The sequence below is a fragment of the Alexandromys fortis genome, unplaced genomic scaffold, assembly GCF_014885135.2.
Source record: "Alexandromys fortis isolate MF-2015 unplaced genomic scaffold, M_Fortis_MF-2015_v1.1 scaffold_186, whole genome shotgun sequence".
Classification (NCBI taxonomy): domain Eukaryota; kingdom Metazoa; phylum Chordata; class Mammalia; order Rodentia; family Cricetidae; genus Alexandromys; species Alexandromys fortis.
The window spans coordinates 630,485-652,340 of NW_026068067.1; the positions used below are offsets into that span (position 1 = coordinate 630,485).

A 21,856-nucleotide genomic window follows, 5' to 3' on the forward strand; every position below is an offset into this window, starting at 1 on the left:
TGGGCTGGATGTGGACTGAGTTTCAGCTTTTCTTCTGTTGAGTTACTCTGGAAGATTCTGCTTTAGGTGGAATGGAAGCTTCAGAGAAAGCCCCATCTTGCCCTTAGTGAGGAAAAGGGTCAGGGCGGTGAAAGGGCAGACAAACCATGGGTCCACAGTAGTTCAAAACACTTAGCATGCCAATGGGCCATACATTGGGTGTATTTTTCTGAGTCCCAACACCCTTCTACCACCTTATTTTTCTTAGTAGAATTCATCAATCCTTATCTAATTTTTAGATCCAGGTAGAACAAAAGCTCCAAAGAGAGCTGATCTGCCTTAATCTTCATGCAGAACAGTGTCTGGTAGATGCTTAGCAAGCTGGCTTAGCTCATGCTGTGATTCAGCAGAGCTGTGACCTCATCCCACCCTGTCTGAACCTGTGTCCTTTTCTAGTTGCTGTCACGCCAGCCCCTTCACCTCAGCCACAATAGTTCAGGAGAATGCAGCCCTCAGGAAGACAGGGTCTAAAATGATAAGGCCAGGCATGGATTAAATCTGATCTACTCTGTTGGAGGAGAGCCCTTAGTTTGTTTCCCAGCTGCCCGGAAGCTTAGGCCCAAAATAATCACACAGAAACTATATTGTTTAAATCACTGCTTGGCCCATTAGCTGTAGTTTCTTATTGGTTAACTCCCATATCTCAATTTAACCCATTTCTAGTAATCTGTGTATCTCCACAAGGCTGGGGTTTACCAGGTAAAGTTCGGGCATCTGTGTCGTGGGGCTACATGGCTTCTCTTTGACTCTGCCTCCTTCCTCCTAGCATTCAGTTTAGTTTTCCCTGCCTACCTAAGTTCTGCCCTGCTATAGGTCCAAAATAGTTTCTTACTCATTAATGGTAATCATAGCATACAGAGGGAAATCCATATTACCACTCTTTCAAAGAGGGCACCCCCTCCCCCAAAGTCAAGGCATGGAGCTGGGGGAGGGAGGGTCTAGGCTACTGCCACCCTCTCTTTACTGTCATGAATGAGGGATGTGTGTGCCTCTCGCACAGTGAGGGCCAACAAGGGGCAAGAGATAGACCTAGAAGCTCTACATCCTATTTCTGAGAGAGATGAAAGTTTCTAGGAATTAAGTCCAGTTTCACATGGGATAGATGAAAATGGTCATCACAAAAACCTCTTAGTAGAGATTTCCAGGACAAAAATATATCCCCAAGCACCTTCAACTGTAGGGATGCACACTCTGTACCATCACTAATTAGCTGACATACAGGAAGCAGCAGAAATTAATCTTGGAACTGCTCAGACTCTACTCTGCTGGAATATATGAAGGACAAGCAAGGGCAGTTTGTAGGGAGTTACCACCATCAATTCTGCGGCATCCACACCCACTACCATCCTGGGGGAAACTAATGGCGAGGCTCCGTCAAGGAAGAAAAAGAAAGAGTCACTTTGAAAGCACAGAACGTGAGAATGAAGATGAAACCCACACGGGGCCTCTCCTGAAATGAGAGCTGGGTTAGTGTCAGGAAGTTAAACATACCTGGCTCTGGAGAAGGAGAACAGCGGCCGGAAACCGAGCCGACCAGACTACAAAGCAAGCTGGGCTTAGCATCTTTCATTGCTCTTCTTTCTGGTATTGAGGTGGCTTTTTAAAAACTAAGATACATTTCTTCTGTTTCTTTAAAAAGTATCAGTGGAGAGTTCCTGAAGGGCTCTGGCTCTATCATGCCATTTCCACAGACTTGCCTTAAAAAAAGGCGAGTTACCTGTTTAGAATACTTTGTGAATCTTGTTGGGCTTCGTAACTAGACAAATGAAGGCTGACAAATGCCTGGACAGATGTGGTTTATTCTAGCATCTGTGGAGATTTTTAGGGAGTGTGAAGCCCCTTTTGAGCCGTCACCCAGGTAGAGCAAAGCACCGAGCCTGCAGTCACTCCACAGCGCGACCATTAACAGGCTCATCTGTTTGTGCTCAACAACCTAAGCATGAATTGCTTCACATAAATTGCAATACTGGCATTTGAGCCTTCTCGGATTCCTCCAGAACTTTCTTCTTTCAACAGTGAGCTGCTTTACTAAACGGACACCCATTTGAAATAGAAAACAACGCCAGGAGAAAAATGAAATGGCAGCTCACGGGCACAGTGTTTTCCCAGCATCAACAAATCCCTAGGGTTGGTTCCCAGCCCGAGCGAGGAGGGGAAGACTCACGGAAAGCCTAACCTCCGAGTTCCACTGAGGAACAGGGCTACATTTTCTCCCACCAGCTAAAAGAGCAGGAGTGAAGGGATAGATGTGTATCTTTAAGGCTGACCATGCACTACTGCTGAACAGCCCACGTATGGATTGTCAGGAAACATTTCACACTGCATGTTACTCTCATGGACACGGGATCTATGCCTTTGACCAAGCAAAGTGAACACAGAACCAACAGTTTCAAATAACATCACGGGAAAAACTAAACAAATGAGGGTGAGGAGAGTGTGTAGTTATCATATACAACCAGGTCGTCCAGTCAGAAGCCTCACCCGTGCAGGGACCAAAACACAGGTGGGAGGTAGTCGCTTCCAGACTGTCCGCTTAGACGTTACACCTTTGGAGGGATTACGATCACCCCTACCCCTCATCTGCCCCCCTCTCAGATGAAATGTCAAAATGCCCACTCTCAATAGGTTCCCCTGTGCTTGGGCGGCAAAACTGTGGTAGTCACCGGGGCTGACATCCATTTCATTCTCCGCCACATGTCCTTGTGTTGGACCTGTTCAAAGAAGCTTGTGTTTGGGCCCAAGGGTTGGGTTGTCTAGAATGGGCTCTTCTCTAATCCAGGGGTGGCACTGGTCCTGCTGGAGCATATGATGGGATGCTAGAACATGTGTGGGAGAAGAGTTTTTATTCTGGAAGAACATTTTCCTTCCTTTCTTCCTGATGCTTAGAGTTTTTCATAATTTACCCATGAACCTGTTCAGCTGCTGGGAAGCTTGAATATGAGGGCCATAGACAAATTCTTGCAGCTCTTTTGTCTTTTTGCTGTTTTTCTAAGTTTATGTGGTGCCCGTCCCCTTGTGTGAAGGCTGCTACGCTGCCTCCCTTGTTTCTCATGCACATATTTAGTCTGAGACAGGGCCCTGACAGTCTGGCTGCATACTACGATGCTGCTCCGGCTCTTCCTAGTTTGAATGGGTGCACCTCTGCTGCTCGGGCTCGTTCCACACTGGGCTGCCTCTTAGACTTTTATGTGGCACCTATTTAATATTCCTGTTCACGGGGGGATTAACAGTGTGTACAAATGCAGTCTTTAAGATTTGGGTGAAAAGTTGAATGTATTCAGATATTCAACAAATGTTTAATGATACCCATAAAGCATTGGAAGCTTATCGAAGATGTCATCAAGAGGATCTCATATTTTGATTTTTAAAGGCTGAAATATCTCTTTTTAAGCCTTAAATAAAATGGAAGGACGTCTGGAAACACCATGCTTCTAACAATGCTCTGGAAATGCAGTTGAATTTCATATGCAGGCAGGAGTTTCCAGCAGACGCCGATTGTACAATAAACTTAGCACCGAGAATCTGCCAGTGTGACAGAGCAGCTTTAAATCAGGTTTAAGGCTTGCCATGCCCCAATACATGTGCTAATATTTCAGTCAGCCTCGAGTGCAGCTGTTAAGACATGTGGGCTCTGTAGATCAAATGGGACTTCTAAATTTCATGAGTTCTGTGTTCTGAGTCTCAGGACTATTTTGCTTTTCTAATTAGAAAGCAGACATTGCTTCTGACAGATGAACATCAAGATTTATTGATCATCCCAAAATATCTTCCAGAACAATAAATTTTGCATTTCATAATTTCAGAAGTTGATGCACAGTCACTGTTTTGAGCACTTTCCAGCAGAGGAAGAAAGCGCCAAAACCTCGAACATGGGACAGGAAGCTGGGGCTCACTCGGAAAGCAGATCTGCAAGTGGCATCTGTTTCGACCAGACAGCAGTTTCTCACAGCTTTGCTCAGCTAATCAAAAAAATGAATTCTTAAGGATACGAGTGTTTACTTTCTTCTGAATTCTAACAAGTCTTAAATATTTCAAGGGCTTTTCCTCTCTGTCATCCTTTAATTTCTCTTCCCTACCCATCAACCACCAGAACTTATTCTCCTCCATGGGCTTCATGACTCTTTTTCTGGCTTAAGTTTTGTGAGTGGCTTCCTCAGGACCATCTTTTACTAACTTCTCTCCACACACTGTCTAATTTGCAAGGCTGGACTGTACCATTATTCCCAGGTTGCTGACTGTCACACACACAGAGTCCTACACATGTTCTAAGAGCAGCCACACCTCGAGCTGGTCAGAGCTGTGTGGGCCTGCATTTCTTCAGTCTGCACACACACTTACTTGGTATCAGTTGATTTGCATTGGGCTACACATCCTATATGACAAATTTGATTACCTAGAAGAAACTCAGGAGGACTGGTCAGAAAAAAATGATCCTTGCTGGGATTAGACCCTAAGCAAGTGGGCCACATTGTGACATCTAAGAAGGAAATACTTTAATAAGATTTAAACACTTAATCTACTTGCATAAGTAAATTTGGCAGCAAATTCCATTTTCCAAATGAATTAAATAAAAACATTCAGGACTGTTAAGTTCAGTGTTATGAACTTGAGCAAAGAATGTTTCCAGATACATTTGTTAGTTCAAAAACAGAATTTTTGACTTTCAACTCCGCTTTTACAAGGTTAACAGTCCTAAATTTAACTATTTAACCATTTTTTATGTTTATTATTTGCAATTATGTATGCCTGCCTGTGGCATGCATGTGAGGGCAGCTGACACACTGCTGAACACTTGTTTTTAACAGGTGCTCAGAAACTGTCTGATACGTTGTCTCTTAGTCCAACTCTTATACTTAGCATAATACCAAACCACAGTCGTGTTTACGAGGTGAAAACTAAGAGTTTTGGACAGAATTATTAATAATGCAGCTTCTGAAGTTAAATATCAGGGTTCACTCTGCATTTTTTGGTGTGCACTGCACATCTTCTGTTTTTAGTGCAACAGCGGTACAGCCTCCACCATCCTCGCACTACCTCGTAAGTCTCAGTACAGTTTGCTTCAATGGCTGGAAGGTGAGAATTCAGTCTATAAGAAGCAGAGTTTTTATGGAATAGTTGATCACAAAACATGCAGTACTGAATTTTCAACTCACAAACTATTTCTATGGTCCAGTGAAGATCATAGGAGCTGGCACAAATGGTGAAAACTGGGGTTTCACTTGATTCCAATCACTGCCTACCATTCGACTGCCACTGACATGCAAAGGTCTAATACCAGTACACAGAATACAGCATCTACCTTGCTTACACATCAGTTCACCCATCATTGGCTGCCAGGGCTAGTTAGCTTCAACACAAAAGGCACAGCCATCACCTCTGCTTCCTGCACCCCTCTCTAGCTAACCAGACACGAGTCCCCATTGCTTGGCTTGACTTCCCCTTCCAGCAGCAAGCTCATCACAACCTTCATCAGATAGCTGCAGGTTCCTCGTTTTCCCAGTGGGGGCGTGTTGTAGAAGGAGGTCATATCATCCTACAAAGGAAGAGAATAAACAAGGCCTTGGGATTGACAGGTGAAATCAGCGGCTGCCTAAGAAGCAAACAGATTTGCAGAAAGATTTCCTCACGGAAATTATGAGCTTTCCTCACTTTGTTTTCATTTTCCCAAGGTGTCTTCTCAGCACATAAAACAAAAGCAGACATTTTTAGTAGCCTTCTCTTTGCTAGTAATTTTTATTTACTTAGGGAACCCTTTCACAGATGAGCATACAATATTAAGCAGAGAGCCCAGAAGGGACTACATTAGACAGTACACAGCCCCAGTGATGCCCGTTCTACACTCCCATCTTCCTCTGAATTTATTTTACAGCCTTCTGGAATCAGTGGTTCCTCCCTGGCAACACACATTTTAATTGTCAGCGATATAAAAAAATGATCTCATCTTAGATTTCTTTTTCTTCTTTTGTCAGAACTTCATAGCTCAATTGACTAGCAATTAGCTAAAAAGTAATATTAATTCCTCAAGTAAGTCTGACTGACTCTCAGCATTCTAATTTTGTACTCTGTGTTTGGGACGTGAGACGGTGAGATTAGAGAGCATTTGAACAACCGGGACAACGAGACATTCTCCAGAACACTGTCCTCGCCACTTACTTGTTTCTCCGTTCCCTTGAGCCGACTCTCGTCCTTTTGGAACTCGTGAAATGCTTCTTTGACCAGTCTGTCTAGATCCACTTTGTCTTGAAATTCTAGTTCAGGGTTTCTTTCCAGCACAACGGACACGACCATTAGTAACTAGAAGAGACAGATGTCAAATGCCAGTGACATGAACCGCAACGGTGACACAGTCTGGACAGGGTGTCCTCACTGACCTGATGGGCAGTGCTCTGCAGATGAAGATTAGCAGCACATGTTCTGTTTAGAACATACATGTTTATCACAGTATCCCTGTAGCCACAGAGAGGTCTTTTTAGTCACTGCTGGTGTTTTGAAGATGACATTTTGGGGATGGAGAGAAAGCTGCTGGCGTACAAAAGAGCCCCATACAGCGGAGAGCTCAGTTGGTGAAGAGCTTGCCTTCATCAACCTGTTTGGCTGCATCTTAATTTATTCACAGAAGTACTGCTCATTTTGAGATTCTATTTTTGATTATGTGTAAAGTGTGTGTGTGTGTGTGTGTGTGTGTGTGTGTGTGCAGTATGTGCAAGTGAGTGCCGTGCCCACAGAGGTCAGGAGAGAAGAGGGCACTGGATCCCCTGGAGCTAGAGTTACAGGCAATTATGAGCCACCTGATGCGGATGCTGGGGGCCAAACTTTGGTCCTCTGGAAAAGCAGCAAGACTCTTAATCACTGAACCATCTTTTCCAAGCCCTTATAATGCTCATTTTATTACTAGTTTTAATTTTCAGGTTTTTTGAGAGAGGGTCTCTTTACATAGCCCTGGCTGCCCTGGAACTCACCATGTAGACCGGGCTGGCCTGGAAGTCACAGAGATTCACCTGCCTCTGCCTCCCAAGTGCTAGGACTAAAGGTCTGAGCCACCACAACTGGCTTATATAAATGCTTGGTTTAGATAACAAAAGTCCATGTCCAGACTATAGCTGTGTATGTGGCAATTGGTAAGGGCCTTCTGATAAACCTTATGCTTTGTACACTAACCAGGAAAAACTCCCTAGTTCTAACTTTAGAATCTTACTGGGATCTTACTGGGTGCATTTTATCTAAATGCTGAGAGGCAGAACCTGAAGCCACTATAGTAAAATCCAGGGGCCACAATGTGGTGGACCCATGGGCAGGGCAGGCTAAAGCTAGGTTTTTGACAGTTTCAGACAGAGAATACGGACTTGTGTTGCAGTTCTAAAGGAAATTTCTTCAGCCAGGGGAAAGGCACCAGAGTCATCAGAGGTCAACAAAAAGAAGCCCTAAATCTACTATCTGTCCTGGACACTGGATGTGCAAAGCTAAAGACAGCATACAGAACACATCCTTCCAGCCCTGCCTTTCCAGACCCCCGTCTCTGCATCACTCCCTCTACCTGCTCCTATTCCACATCCTGGGCCATCGAAGATGAGACTGAATGTCACTCAGATTTGACTGCAGCTCCAGAGATAATGGGCTCAGCAGGGGCCAAATTTACCTTAATATTTACTGATAGCTTCTATGTAAATAAGACATATGACTTACTTGCAAGAATATAATGTCTGATAGAGACATTGCCAGAGAAAGAGGCAGTGAGAGGACTGGCCATATACTAACTTCTCCACTCCAGGAACTCACCACACAAGGTTTTGTGGGACGGAAGGGCGAGTGTGTAAATATGTGTGCCCGGGTGCACGTACTTCAGCACTCTACACAATGTCTTCTCTACATAGGCAGACATTTGGAAAAACATCCTTCAAAAAACTAGCAGCAGTGATCTCCTGCTCCCCACAATTCTCTGGATTGTTGCAACACTCTACAACAGTAGCTATTATTCCTTGAAGTAAAAGGCTAACAACTAACTGGAAAGAAATGGTCTCTCCCTCTGCTGCTACGGCACTGCTGCTGTGCTGAGTGCAGCTGGGTGGTGGTAGGTTTGGATTTTCCACTTAAGGGAGTTTAAGGTACTTGAACCATAGGACAAGGGACTTGATCCAGGTCAGGGATGTCTGTCTTCTTGATGACTCTTTCAGAGAAGCTGACATGTGATGGACAAAGCTCTTGGTCTCAGGGGGAGAGGGTAGCTTTCCTATATTAGTCTTCAGTGAGCAGACAGAAAGCAAGCCTTCAGTGATCTATATTTTTGTTTATAATACAAACCTCTACAATGATCTGTCTGTACTTCGGCTGGTCAATGTTTCCCAATATGTCTTCAACAAGGAGAGAAAAATTCATCTCATACATAGTCATATCCGACAAGGTTGGTTGCTGGAAAAGAAAAAGCCTCCACATTAACATGCTGAATGTTATCCTCTGTGTATTGTTTAATAGAGGAACTTCATTTTCTAATCAATAATCTTTCCAGTTTCTATAAAACTGGAGAGAGCATTTTCACCCCTGTGACTAAATCTTATATATGTCAAACTAGTGACTCCAGCCAGCTGACTATTGTGATAAATTAAGCCTCCCACTTTTAGTAGTTATCATCGTTATGTTAATAATTTTAGGAGAAAGAACTGTATTAAAAATCCATCCCATAAATAAAAGTAACAGCTCAAAATCGAGACTATGAATAGAGCACACACTGCATTCAGAATTAACATGAGGAGTTATGCTTGCTGTTGGACTTTAGGATGTAAGTCACTGCTATTGAATTTATAGAATTTCTGGTTGTTTTTTTTTTTTTTTTTTTGCCAAACTTCCATCAGAAAAATGTTACAAATAAGCAAAAATTATGTGCAGAAATTACAGAAAACAGAAAAAAGAGAAAAAAACGAAAAGAATCTTTTGCTTTGCCTTTCCTTTAGAACAAATCAACAGTCTTTTATTCACTGAGGCCACCCAGTCCCATCCAGATCGGAGCATGGACAGCGTACTGGCCAACTGTGACTGTCAACTTGAGTGGACTGAGAAACAGAGTATTAATGAGGCACACGTTTGGTTGTATCTGTGAGGATGTTTCTATAAAAGTTTGAGTAAGGAAGACCCAGCCTAAATTGTAGGTGGCAAGAGCTGGAGTCTGAACACAAGGGAAAAAGCCTATGATGCACTGGCATCCTTCTCTTTCTGCTCCTTGATCAGCACCCTGAACCCAACTGTTCTCACCATCACCCTTCCCCTGCCGTGGCGGACTGTGTTCCTCTGAACCATCAGCTACAATAGACCCTTCCTTCCCTTGTTGCTCTGGGCCAGGTACTTGTTGACGAGAAAAGTAAGTGTAAGAGAGAGCATCCCTTAAGGACGGGAGGGAGAATGATAAGGAAAGTGAACACAACAGGGAGCAGCCCTCAGCACAGGAGGGAAAGCCCTGATGATAGGCTGGTGTGGCACAAAGCAGAGGAGGGCAGTATTATCCCAAGAGATGCAGAGAGGACAAGGCCCACTTGTTTTATCTCAGTGGTTTATAGTGAACCATATATAGCCATAGCTTTAAAACAAAGTACATCTATTTGATCCTTAGACTGAGACTGAGGAAGTCCTTCTTGACATAAGGTGACAGAAAGGTGTTCAGCCTGGTGTGATAATGCCTCAGTCCAACATTCAGTACGACTACTGTATTCCACAGTCAGTCTAACCTGACATACTGTTATAAGCAGTACCTGACCTGGGAAACCTGACGCTTGGCTGCCAGGACAGTAGGCTGCTGTGAGTACCTAGATGTCTAATAATGGGGTCAATGTGGTTATAGAAGGAAAGATTCTTTTCTGGTTTCATATTAACTTCTTAATAGATCTTGTTAGAAAGGCAGCCTAGCTCCTAGGCACTGGTGATAGTTACTCACAGAGAAGAGATGTCAAGCTTGGCTTATTTTCTACTCTCCTGCAAGGACTTAGAGCAGAGAGGTAAAGAGAAAAAGCCCAGAAGCCAACCTGTCTGGTGTCCATTCCTTACTGAGCGTGGGACCCTGGGGAAAATCATCCCACTGTTTGGTTTCCTCATCCTGAACTGCATGGAATAACAAAGCACCTTTCTTGAAGTGTAGACGAGATGGAGAGCTAAACTTTGCCCCTGTGTGATCTGGTTAAGGGCATCAGAATCCTCACAGCCCAGTAAAGTATTAACTCCATGGAAGATGAACAAACAAGAATGAAGAAAGCTGATCATGTCTAATTCAGTAAATCAACCAACAGTAATTCAGTAAATGTATCAACAAAATTATAGGAATTAGTAAACATCTTTAAATAATAGCCTTCAATGCAAATAGTCTCAACTTGCCAATAAAGAGACACAAACTAGATAGATGATTGGACTTAAAAACTGATGGAGGAAGGTCACTGGTTAATAAACAAACTGCCTTGGCCCATTTGATAGGCCATCCCTTAAGTGGGTGGAGTAGACGGAACAGAATGCTGGGAAGAAGAGAAGTGAGGTAGACGCCATGCCTCTGCTCTCCGGGGCAGACACAATGAAGCAAGCCACCAGGTCAGACATGCTGAATCTTTCCCGGTAAGACTGGTGCTACACAGATTACTAAATATGGGTTAGCTAAGATGTGAGAATCAGCCATTAAGAGGCTAGAACTAATGGGCCAAGCAGTGTTTAAAAGAATACAGTTTCCGTGTAATTATTTCGGGGCATAAGCTAGCCAGGCGGCCGGGAGCTGGGTGGCAGGAACACAGCCCGCAGCTCCTTCTACAGACCTAACTGTTGCCCCCAAGAAACACACCTCACTGGTAAAGATACCCACCAACTCAGAGTCAATGAATGGAGTCAATCTATTAGGTGAACAACAGCTAGAAATGAGCTGAAGTAACTTATGATAGTTGAGAAATTATACTCAAATAAAAATAAAACAGAGGAGATAAATAAGGTCATTACAGTAATACTAATAAAGGGAACAATCCATCAAAAACCTGTAACAGCTGTAAATATCTATGTCCCAAATGTTGGGACTCCCAATTCCATAAATAAATACTAACAAACCTAACACACATCCTAATATAATAGTGTGTAATGTCAGCATCAACTCTCATCTTTAGATAGGTAGTGCAGGGGGACCTCAGAGCTCATGATACCTAGTTTTAATTGTCAGCCTGACCTTGGAGTCTCAGTGAAGGGCTTTTCTACATTAAGTCAGCCTGTAGGCATCTCTGGGGCGGGGGGAGCTATCTTGGCTGATGGGAAGACTTGTCTGTCCACTGTGGGTAACACTGTTCCCTGCACTGGGGATCCTGGAATGTATATGAGATGAAAGGAGAACAGAAAGCTAGCATGCACACAGTGATTCACTGCTCTGCTCTCTACTAAGGAGAGAATGTGATCACCTGCTTTAAGTCCCTGCCACTCGACTGCCCTGCAATGATGGCCACAGCCTGGAGCTGGGAGCCAAATACACCTTCCTCTCTTCAGTTACTCTTGTTTATCAGAGCAGCACAAAGCGAAACCAAAGAGATTAAACTACAACAGAGATCAAATAAAAGATATGTCAGAACATCCACCCAACAGAATGCACAGTTTTCTCAGCAGCTTACGAAACTTGCTAAAAACCAGATCACATTCTAGGCCACAAGTCAAGTCTTACCAAATACAAAAGAATGAAAATAACTTCTTGTGTCTTATCAAACCAAACCGCACTAAAACTAGAAATCAGCAGCAAGAAGAACTATAGAAACTGCACGAACATGGAGAGAATGAACAACACCTGAATGACCAGATGTTTGTTGAGGAAATCAAGGGGAAAAAGAAAGTACAATTTAGCAGAACCTTTGAGATATAGGTCAGGCAGTTCTAAAGAAGAAAGGTTATATGATACTTACATGATGGGGTGGTTGGAGAGGTGGCTCAGTGGTTAAGAACACATATTGTTCTTCCAGAGGAACTGAGTTCCACTCCCAGCACCATGTCAGGTGGCTCACAGCCAGTACCAATGGCAATCTGGCACATCTGGCCTCTGTGGGCACCCACACTCATGTGTACATACCCACCACACAGGCCTTTAATGCAGATCTTTCAAGCTTGGAAAAGACACGCCTTTAATTTCCAATCTTGAGGTTTTTTAAATTTGTCTTTCATCTTTCCCTTATGGTACTATCTCTATAACTCTAAAAATGGCTTTCTTTCACTAAATACTTCTATTTATTTGAATGTATTAATTTACATAAGTAGGTATTTTAATTTATGTTTGTTAGGGGTAGGGCTAGTTCAAAGTGTCTAGTGGTTATGGATTCTTCTGTGGAGATCCAGATGTGTTTGTAAGTTAACCAACACTGTGATTATTCCAAGCACACTACCAGTGTGCTTACCTTGTTACAGCTTGTCTCCTCTTACAGGCTTTGACTATGAATCAGGATCAGATGTCTAATTTGAGGAGAGTGACGGGCACTGTGTGCATACTTCATCGCTCTGTTCTTAATTTACTACTAAAGCCTGCCTAGTCCTTCACATTTTATAAAGGACAACGTGAGTGCTCTAATTAGGAAAATGTAGTCCATTCCTTCCCAGCTCATGGGCTACTGCACCTTGATCTAACATCTTTAAGGCTGTTCTTTGGCTTACTGTTATTTCTCTTTAGGGTTTGATAAAGATGCAGTGTATAGGCTGGGGGAAGACACATTCCTTAGTCTAGGTACTGAGGCTGGAAGACACACCTCTAACCTGGCCTGCGCCTTCTGCTGGAAGCCTATAATAAGGACATGAAAGAAGGAAGCTTTTGATCTTTGCTTACTCTCACTTTGCTAGCACGTCCATCCCTTCACTGGCATTAGAGCCTACTTCTTTGGGATTCTAGCAATGCTGAAGACCAGCTGAGACATGCAGCCTTGTAGACTGAATGATTTTTTTTTTAAACTTTCCATTCACAGCCAGCCATTGTTGGATTAGCTGGACTTCTGCCAGTAAATCTTTCTAAAAAAATCCCAATTATACACATATATACATACATACATACATACACACACATATACATACACATGCAGGGACATATTCTTTAAGTTCTGTTACCCTAGAGAAATCTGATAAATACAATATACATAGTGAAAAATAAGAAAAATAAATAAATAAAAGATTTCAAATAAATGACCTAATTATGCACCACATGGTCTTAGAAAAAAACCATTCTAAATCCCAAAGTAACATATGGAAATAAATAATACAGAGCAGGGCAGAAATTAATGAATAGAGACTAAAAGAGCAATACTTAGAACAACTCTGGTCTATAACAATCAATGAGCGGGTGGTGGGGCAGAGACACTGCACTGCCAATGAGGGCAGGGATGAGCAGCATCGGGGCTGACAGCAGAGGTGCTGCCATGGCTGTCAGGAGACATGCTGGCCAGAGCAGCAGCCACAGGGCAGCTGAAGAAGGCTAGAGCAACCAACTTTTGTTTTGTTGTTTTGTTTTTTCAAGGCAAGGTTTCTCTGTAGCTTGGGTGCCTGTCCTGAACTAGCTCTTGTAGACCACCAGGCTGGCCTCGAACTCACAAGAGATTCACCTGCCTCTGCCTTCCAAGTGCTGGAATTAAAGGCATGCGCCACCATCTGGCTTTAGAGCAACCAACTTTTGAATTCAGTTTTTGAGTAAGGAATAGACTAGTGACATAATTCAAACTTTGAATGGCTAAGGGGTTTCATTGCCGAGTCCACAGCAGATCCTAGAAGCTCCTCCTGAGGAGAACACTACCAATTTCTTGTGAGTTGTTCCACACTCTTGCATCTATACAAGCAAAATACATATTGGTATGCAGGATCTCCATGACACAGGACAGCAACAGGATAACCAAGAGGAGTCCCATGAAGGTCCAGCATCGGTAGTGTAGCAAAAAGTAGAAGCCTCAAACCAGACCAATAACTCTTTGCAATGAACACTTGCAAATAAAGACACATGAACAAAGGGGTTAATGTGTGACTCACTGTGTCACACTACAGCTTCCATGATGAGATTCCCGCCACTTCTTTTCTTCTCTTTTTTCTTTTAAATTTTATTTGGGGGGTGGTGGTTGCAAAGGCAGAGGGCGGATACACAGGGATGGGAAGTGAATGGGACCGAGATGTTTGATGTGAAGGACACACAGAATAAATAAAAAGCAAGTCAAAAAAAAAAAAAAAAAAAAAAAAAAAAAAAAGGAAGACTGAACAAGCCATGAGGAGCAAGGCAGTAAACAGCATTCCTCTGTTCCTCTTTCAGTTCCTGTCTTGAGCTCCTGCCCTGACTTCCCTTCGCGGTGGACTAAACACTGAAGATGAAATAAGCCCTTTCCCTCACAAGGTGCTTTTGGTCGTGGTGTTTATCATAGCAAATGATGGCTTATTTTCTGGCATTTTATTCTGTCTTGAGCACCCCAGTTTGAACATTCTTAGAACAAAGAATGTTTGCAAAGAGGAAAAGTTGTCTGCAGTGCAGAGAGGAGAGAATCCCTTCCCTCCTCTTGGTCCTTTCTCCCAAATTGAGTGAACTTTACCTGTGGCAAATGCTTCCCGGCTACAACTATACCATTGGGCGTGCGTTCCAGGATCTGCCATACTCGGTCGTAGAATCCCGGGGGAGTTCTATTCAATGACCCATCGATCTGACGTCTATCCAGCCAGCATCTGCAGAACAGAGGAAAAGCTGTAATATTGAAAATCAAGTTTGTTCTAGGAGAGAGCAGGGTTCTGTGCACCAACTGAGCGAGCAAGAGTGAACACTTGAGTGGTGCACATCTGCATGTTTCGTGCAGGAGCGAAAGGAGGGGAGCGCCACAGTTTAAGGCATTAACAGGCAAAACCATGTTCTCCAGCAAGCTATGAGCTGTTTACTACATCGTCAGATGATTTCCCACATCAAAAATGGGCACAATCAGCTTCACAGTTATTTATACTGTTCTCACATTAATAAAAAACAAGCACCAGAAAGCCATGGGAAAAATATAGTTAGATCCTATAGATCCTCCTCAGAATTGGCTCAACAAATATTTGGTAAGAAATGAACGAGCAAATGTTCAGAAAAGTATTACATAGCTACTTATATATGCATGTATATGCTCATTCAAAATGAAATGATCTTATTTTAAATCTTTTTATTAAATAAGAATGTCTATTTAAATAAGGCTGAAGACTCAGTCCAAAAGACTAGACATAAAATTTTAAATGTCAACCAGATAATCTTATACATCAAAGTTATGACCAGAACTATAATAATAAACTTAAATTCTAGAGTAGATATTAACCTATTATACCATTCAAAACTGCCAAAGGTTCAGAACCTCCTTTGTTTTTAAAGAATACACAATGACACAGTATAATTTTATAGAAGCTAAAAAATTATGTGTGTGTGTGTTTTGTGTGTCCATGTGTCCGCGTGTGTCTATTTACACTAGGTCCTTAAAAAAGACAGATTGAAATAAACAATTATCACATACAAGATGTGTCAGGATCAAGAAACTGACAATATTTCTAAATACAAAAGTGGCTGTGTAGGACAGAGTAAACAGCTAAAGACACTTGTTTTGTGGCAGAATACCAGTGCGATTTGATAAACTTAGTAATTAGGAGGAGCCTTTTCTGGATGGCTGAAGTTTCCATCCACAGACCCAGACTTACACTATTGCTTTCAGTGTTTTGTTAAAAGGCAACAAGGTCACTGATCTAGTGGCTCCTTGATGATGTTTTCCTTTGGTAACAGAATACCCTCTGCATTTGGTTTTTAACTATATTCCTTAAATATGGTTAAAATACGGTGACAACAACAAACATATATTTCAGACTCTATGAAGTTATGCTAATACTATAAAAGGAGCATTTGTTTAGAACATAAAAAGAACAAGAGATTACTTGTAATGGAGCTGGGAAGTTCTTTTAGAAGATATTATTATTACTAATTATTAATCTGTATGGGTGTTTCACCTATATGTATGCTTGTGCACTATGAGCAGGGCTGGTGCCTATGGAAGCCAGAAGAGGGCACTGGATTCCCTGACTGTGGAGTCACAGGGGGTTGTGAGCTACCATGTGGGAGCTGGGAATGGAGTCAGGTCATCTGTAGGAGCAGCCAGTGCTCTTAAATGGCCGAATCATTTCTCCAGCCTCCTTTAAAACTGTCGTTTCATTTTGAAAAACTTTATACTTACAGAAGTCACGAAAATAATGCCAATTTCTTCTACCTCTTCACTCAAGCCCTCTCCAAGTCTTATCATCATATATAATCATGGCTTAACAATTGGCACCAAGAAATGAAAAGCCATACAATAACAGGAATTTATCCATGAGCCTTCTTGACATTCTACCAAGTCAGGCTCCAGTTCAGGATGGCATGTGTCATTGAGTTTCCATGTCCTGGGGGCTCCTTGAATTTGTGGTAATTCTTTACTTATTTATTTATGTTTTAAGCTCTTATATTTTAGCAATATCTGCTGTCTCAGGATCTTCCTCTGATTGGGTTCTATAGTGGTTTCTTGTGAAATAACGCATTTTGGGCAAGAGCATCGGGAAGAGATACAGGGTCAGCCCCACATGAGGGTGCACGGAAGTGAAGCCTTACCACCAGCGATGTCATCTTCACCACCTGGGTTAAGGGAGTCATCGGGTTTGTCCCCTATATAAAATTACTTGTTTTCCCTGTGCTATTGTACAGAAGGAAGTTGGATAGAAATACTCAGAGGCCCTGTGAGTTCTCACTCCACGTTTCTTCTAGCAATGGTTCTGGCCTGCAGCTACTGCTGTATTTTCTCAGTGATCATTTTCTGTTTCCATCCGTCTAACTGAACTTAATTAGATTCTGCCTTCAGGCGGAGTCCCCCCCCCATTCACTGATCTCTATCAGCTTATCTGTTTATAATCTATTACTAGTTTATGTGTATTTCTTCTACACAAATAATTAGGTACCCGTTTGGAAAAAACAAAAACAAACAAAAACCACATCTCAGTTGGGGTCCCAAGAGCCTCTTTCAGACTCTGTAGTGTCCACCTGCACATCACTGGGGTATATTGAGATGGTTTTTTTTTTTTTTTTTTGCTTTCTGGCACAAAAATGCTCCTGGCTTACATTTTTTTTCCTTGTATTTTTTCCTGTCTTTCTCTGAAATCAACCATTTCTCCAAAAAGGGCCAATTCCTTCATTGCAATGTTTAGAATGCAACTGCTTCAGGTTTGCTCACTACTGTGGCAGTTTCACGGCTCCTAGGGCATCTCAGTAGACAGAACTAGGAAACACATGGATGCATATGCGCAAATACAGACCTATGTTCATTTCTGTATCTATCAGCGCAAAACCATGACTTCATATTGGTTTGTCAACTCAAATCAACCTACCCCACCCCCTTTATAGGAATGGCCACTAACAATGAGAAATCTCCTTTTCAGTCATAATACACTTACTCATTTATTCAATCTTACTGTATACATGGAATTCAGACTGCTAGGGAACAAACATTGGCGAGAAGCAAGCTTTAACAGGAGGCAGCGTTTGTGTGTGGTTTGGCTTATTCAGACTTTCGGCGTCTAGCCAAAGGAATGCTTTGACAGGGCCGCTGGCTTTGCCACCCTCCTCAGTGTGGCACTCACTGTGTGAGCCGGGCTTATTTGTTGGTTTCCGCTCTACCACGGGCTCTTCCATATATGGACTGATTTTAATGCATTACTTAATTCTGGGTGCATGTAACACCCCACCACTTAAAAGGAGGTGCTCCACACACAGAGGTCAGCGGGGAAAGGCTTACGCTGTGCTTACTCTGCTACGCTGTACCGGCTTCACCATTCCCATTCCTTCTTACCCTTCCCGAATAGCACTAGCTGCAGGAGTTTCTGACTTTTTCTTCCTGTATTTCTTCTGCACAAACAAATATACACGGTTTAAAAAGTAAGAACTGACATTCTTTTGCACCTTGCTGTTTCATCTTACAACATATCTTAGAATTTCATTTTTCAAAGGCACACAGTACTCTTGTGTAGCATACCATATTATGTTCCAATCATTTCTTGTGTATGGACAGTCAGGTTGTAGAAATACTAACATTTTCAATGATAAGCAATGATCTAATCAATGATCTTATGCACACATATTTTCATGTTGTATTTACTAAAAGGACCTGAGTTGAAGCAGAGTTCTCTGATGTCAAATTCTACCAGCAGGGTTGTACCCCAGTTACACAGCAGTTCCTTCTCCTCACAGCCTTTGCAAATGCTCGGCATATGCTCTAACTTGGGTGCTGAGACAGGTAAGAAGTCTCTTGGCATTCCCCAGAAAAGGCTCTAATTGTATATTAATATGAACATCTTTTAAAATAGTCAAAGGCCATTTTTTATAAAATGTACATATTGTTGATGTTCCCCTCCATTTTGGTCTGGGGTGGTTATCTCTCAGTTCTTAAGAATTCTTGGATACTAACTCTTCAGAACATGTTTGGATCTAGTTTCTTGGTTTTCTTTTGAGATTAGCTTTGCATTAAAAAAATGTTATTTAAAATCTGATAAGCTTTGCTAGTTGTTTCTCATCCTACCTTTGGGTTAAATCCTACTTAAGGTCTTTCGCACACCGAGGTTAAAGAGAAATTCACCAGTGTTGTCCTCTCTGTGCCATGCTTTACACGCCGACCTCTAGTCTACTTGGAGGGGTTGTGCTGTCATAACAAGTATCTGATTTTAGCTGTTTGCAAATAGTGATCCAGTTGTGAAAAGAATTTATTTTAAAAGTCCATTCTTGATGCAGTGCCTTGTGATGGCAATGTTCCCATGCAGTGGATCCCAAATGTGTGTTTATGGAAGGCTCATCTCTGCTGTCTTTCCTGCCTGGGGCCATCTGTTTACCACACTGTTGGACTCACAGAAGCTGTGCCCCCGGTTAAAACCACCTGAGAAAGCTTTTCTTTTATGTTTTCCAGTTCTCTCGCTAGCTTTCCCACACGGAGCTCAGGAAACGGCTCTTGGGACGTCACTATGACGCCGTTACATTTACAACCAACATCTAATAATGCCAACTGTCCTATGACAAGGAGACTCACTTGTTTGTTCAAATCTATTGTTAGAGAAGACAGCGAGGCACATATCTATTATCTATCTATCTATCTATGTACATATATAATTAACATAATATAATTACACTACTGTTCGTTCTGGAATTAAAAATATTAAATTCAAGGCAATCCATAAGCACTTGTTTTGTTTTGTTTTTCTTCTAAGTGAACTACATGGAAGGATTTACGTCTGATGCTTATAGTCTACGTAGGGAGACAGAGTCAGGCAGCACATCTCCATAATGCTACTAAACCCAAATTCTTCTGCCAAAGTGTTGGGAGGAGATGCCAAATACTATAACATTCCATAAAAATTTAATCAAAGTTGAATAAAGTGTTATATAGTGCACTGATAATAAAAAAAATAGGAGAGTGTTATAAACTATACCTGGAAAAAATATCAAATGCAAATCAACACAGAATCATAAATCCAGACATTTCGATTCATCCGTGTCCATGCTGTCTGGCTGGGAAGGTGGCCTCATGTTCTGCTGAGCCTCCGTCTGTTCTAGCCAGCCTGGTACTCGTGGTACTCACCAGAAAGCCCAGACAAGCATTTTGTCTCAGCGTCATACGTGCTGGGATCATAGGTATATGCCTAGCATCTTAAATTTCTTATTGATGTCATACTAATTTCTCATCCATATCAGCTAAAATATCAGATGTTTCTGTGTCTTTCCGTGTCTACGGGAAACAAAAGCCTCTATTACCTTCCACTCTGCTGAGGCTGGAGAATGTCTAGGAGCAGCTGTTTAACCTCACTGGGCGAGAGCTGATACAAGTCCACGGCCGGCTCATCTCCACCACGGATCTGTAGTTCATACTCCATGGCATGGATGATCCACCTGAAGCAAGAACAGAGAACTCTTCAAATGCAATCACCTGGTGCTGCTTCCGGCAACACCCTTCACAGCACTGAGGCATCCACAGCGGAATGAGGAAAAGGCCATTTCCATTTCCTGGATTTCTTCCATCCAGACTGTAACCTGATCAGAATCTTAAGGATGCTTTTAAACATGCAATTAGTTGTAAGACACGGGGAAGCTAAGTACTTAGATTCCTCCCAGGTCAGACTCACTATTGCCCTGTATTAGTGTCTGTAGCTGCTGCAGGACACAAGCTGCAACCGAACAGCCCGCAGACGATTCCTCTAAGATAGGGCTGAGATGTGCTATCACATAAAAGTCTCTTCCTGGGAATTACAAGAATAACGATGATTTCTAAAAATACAAATTTCTTTTTTAACCTCGTAAGTCATTGCCTGTGTTTGGAATACAAGGGGCAGTGAGTTGCAACCTACCTGCAACAGTGTGTTACAGAAAAAGTCACTGCCCCAGACAGAGGACTGTCTTTCTCTGTCTGTACCCCTTGAAGAACAACCCACCAGGCTACTGTGTGCACAGAGGTGAAAACTTAAGGCTGACATAGTCAAAAGATACAGTCTTTCTGCCAAAGCTGGTTTGTAAAACAATAGTGACACTCCTTCATGGGAAGAGTTTAATGTCTCAGTGCAAAGGATGGGAGAAAAACCTTCAACCACCCCAGGTGAGCAAGAGGTGCAGGCGACTAGGTATAGGTCCCTGTGTGCTGGGCCAAGCCACAGGCCACAGGTGTCTCAGGTCTGTGACTTTCAGTCTCTGTGGTCTCAGATGAAGACAATTCTCACTTCTCCTCTCTCCTACTGCTGTTCTTTCTGGATATCAGGAATTTGAGTACGCACCATAAAATGCTTGGCTTGAGAGAAACAAACTGCTCACTTAGATCTGACTTCCACCCCATCACCACATGCATGCACACACGCACACACACACACACACTCACACACACACACACACGATGCACTCCGTATGACTGAGAACTGGTAGAAACTTTAAGAGGAGGGTCCTGGAGCAGGTTTTCTGGTCATGGGATCATGTCCAAGATGGGACCTTCCCCTTTCTGCTTGGTGTCTCTTGAGTGCCAAGATTCACTCTGCCAAGTGACGCTGCTGTGTTGTGCTGCTTGCATCGGCCCAACAGCAATGAAGACAACTGACTATGGACAAAAACTTCAACACTGTGAGCCAAAACAAGTTTTGTCTTTGTAAAGTGATTCAAATATTTTGTTCCAGTAAGGGAAAACCCAGAACACAAGGACAGGATGTTAACAATGCACTAAAACTCATTACAGGGTTTGATTTTGTCCAACCCAACTGCCTCCAGACATCCCCAACACATTCCCATCCCCACTCATGTCCAGCTTTTTCCAGGTGACCTAGTGAGTCCAGGTAGTGCTGTCTGTTGCAGTGTGGACTGATAACATGGTTTTGGTTGCTTGATCTTGTTCAGGAATTGTGCACAGCTACACTGAAATCACGAGTACCGTGGCCATGTCACATCCAAAGACAGCATTTCATAGCGGCCTCTCCACCCCCCAGCTCTTTATTCCTTCCCCCTCTTCCTTGATGTTCCCTAAGCCTTGGTGTATTTCTTTAAATCAGCTGAAAAGTGAACTAAATTTATCTATCTGGCAAAAAGTAGAATTTCTTGACTTGTTCACCACCTGTATTAGAGACTATATTTGCCAAAATGGTATACAAACATAACAGTCACAAGAACACAGTCATTTTGGATGCTTTGATATTAAAATTCCTTATAAAATTGTTACAAACATTTTAATTAAACAATTCTCAACAGACTGAACCTTTTCTTTTTTATAGTCTACATAAGTTTAACTTAAAGTTACTTATAATTCTATTTTATTTTCCTTTCATTTTA

General features: G+C 42.4%; 1 protein-coding gene across 5 annotated transcripts in view; it reads right to left on the reverse strand.

The window, feature by feature from the left end:
- Nucleotides 1-3,761: 3,761 nt before the first annotated feature.
- The window catches only part of Phkb (phosphorylase kinase regulatory subunit beta), a 170,568-nt gene continuing 152,473 nt past the window's right edge, over nt 3,762-21,856 (reverse strand). For 4 of the 5 annotated variants that reach the window (XM_050120664.1, XM_050120665.1, XM_050120667.1 and 1 more), the window contains 5 exons: nt 19,811-19,945; nt 14,574-14,703; nt 8,338-8,445; nt 6,193-6,333; nt 3,763-5,572 (listed from right to left, as the gene is read on the reverse strand). In XM_050120664.1, the coding sequence (XP_049976621.1) occupies nt 5,435-5,572; nt 6,193-6,333; nt 8,338-8,445; nt 14,574-14,703; nt 19,811-19,945 (652 nt within the window). In that variant the 3' untranslated portion in view covers nt 3,763-5,434. Of the gene's footprint in view, nt 5,573-6,192; nt 6,334-8,337; nt 8,446-14,573; nt 14,704-19,810; nt 19,946-21,856 lie in introns of all 5 variants that reach the window. The other variant, XM_050120663.1, reaches the window with a different exon arrangement.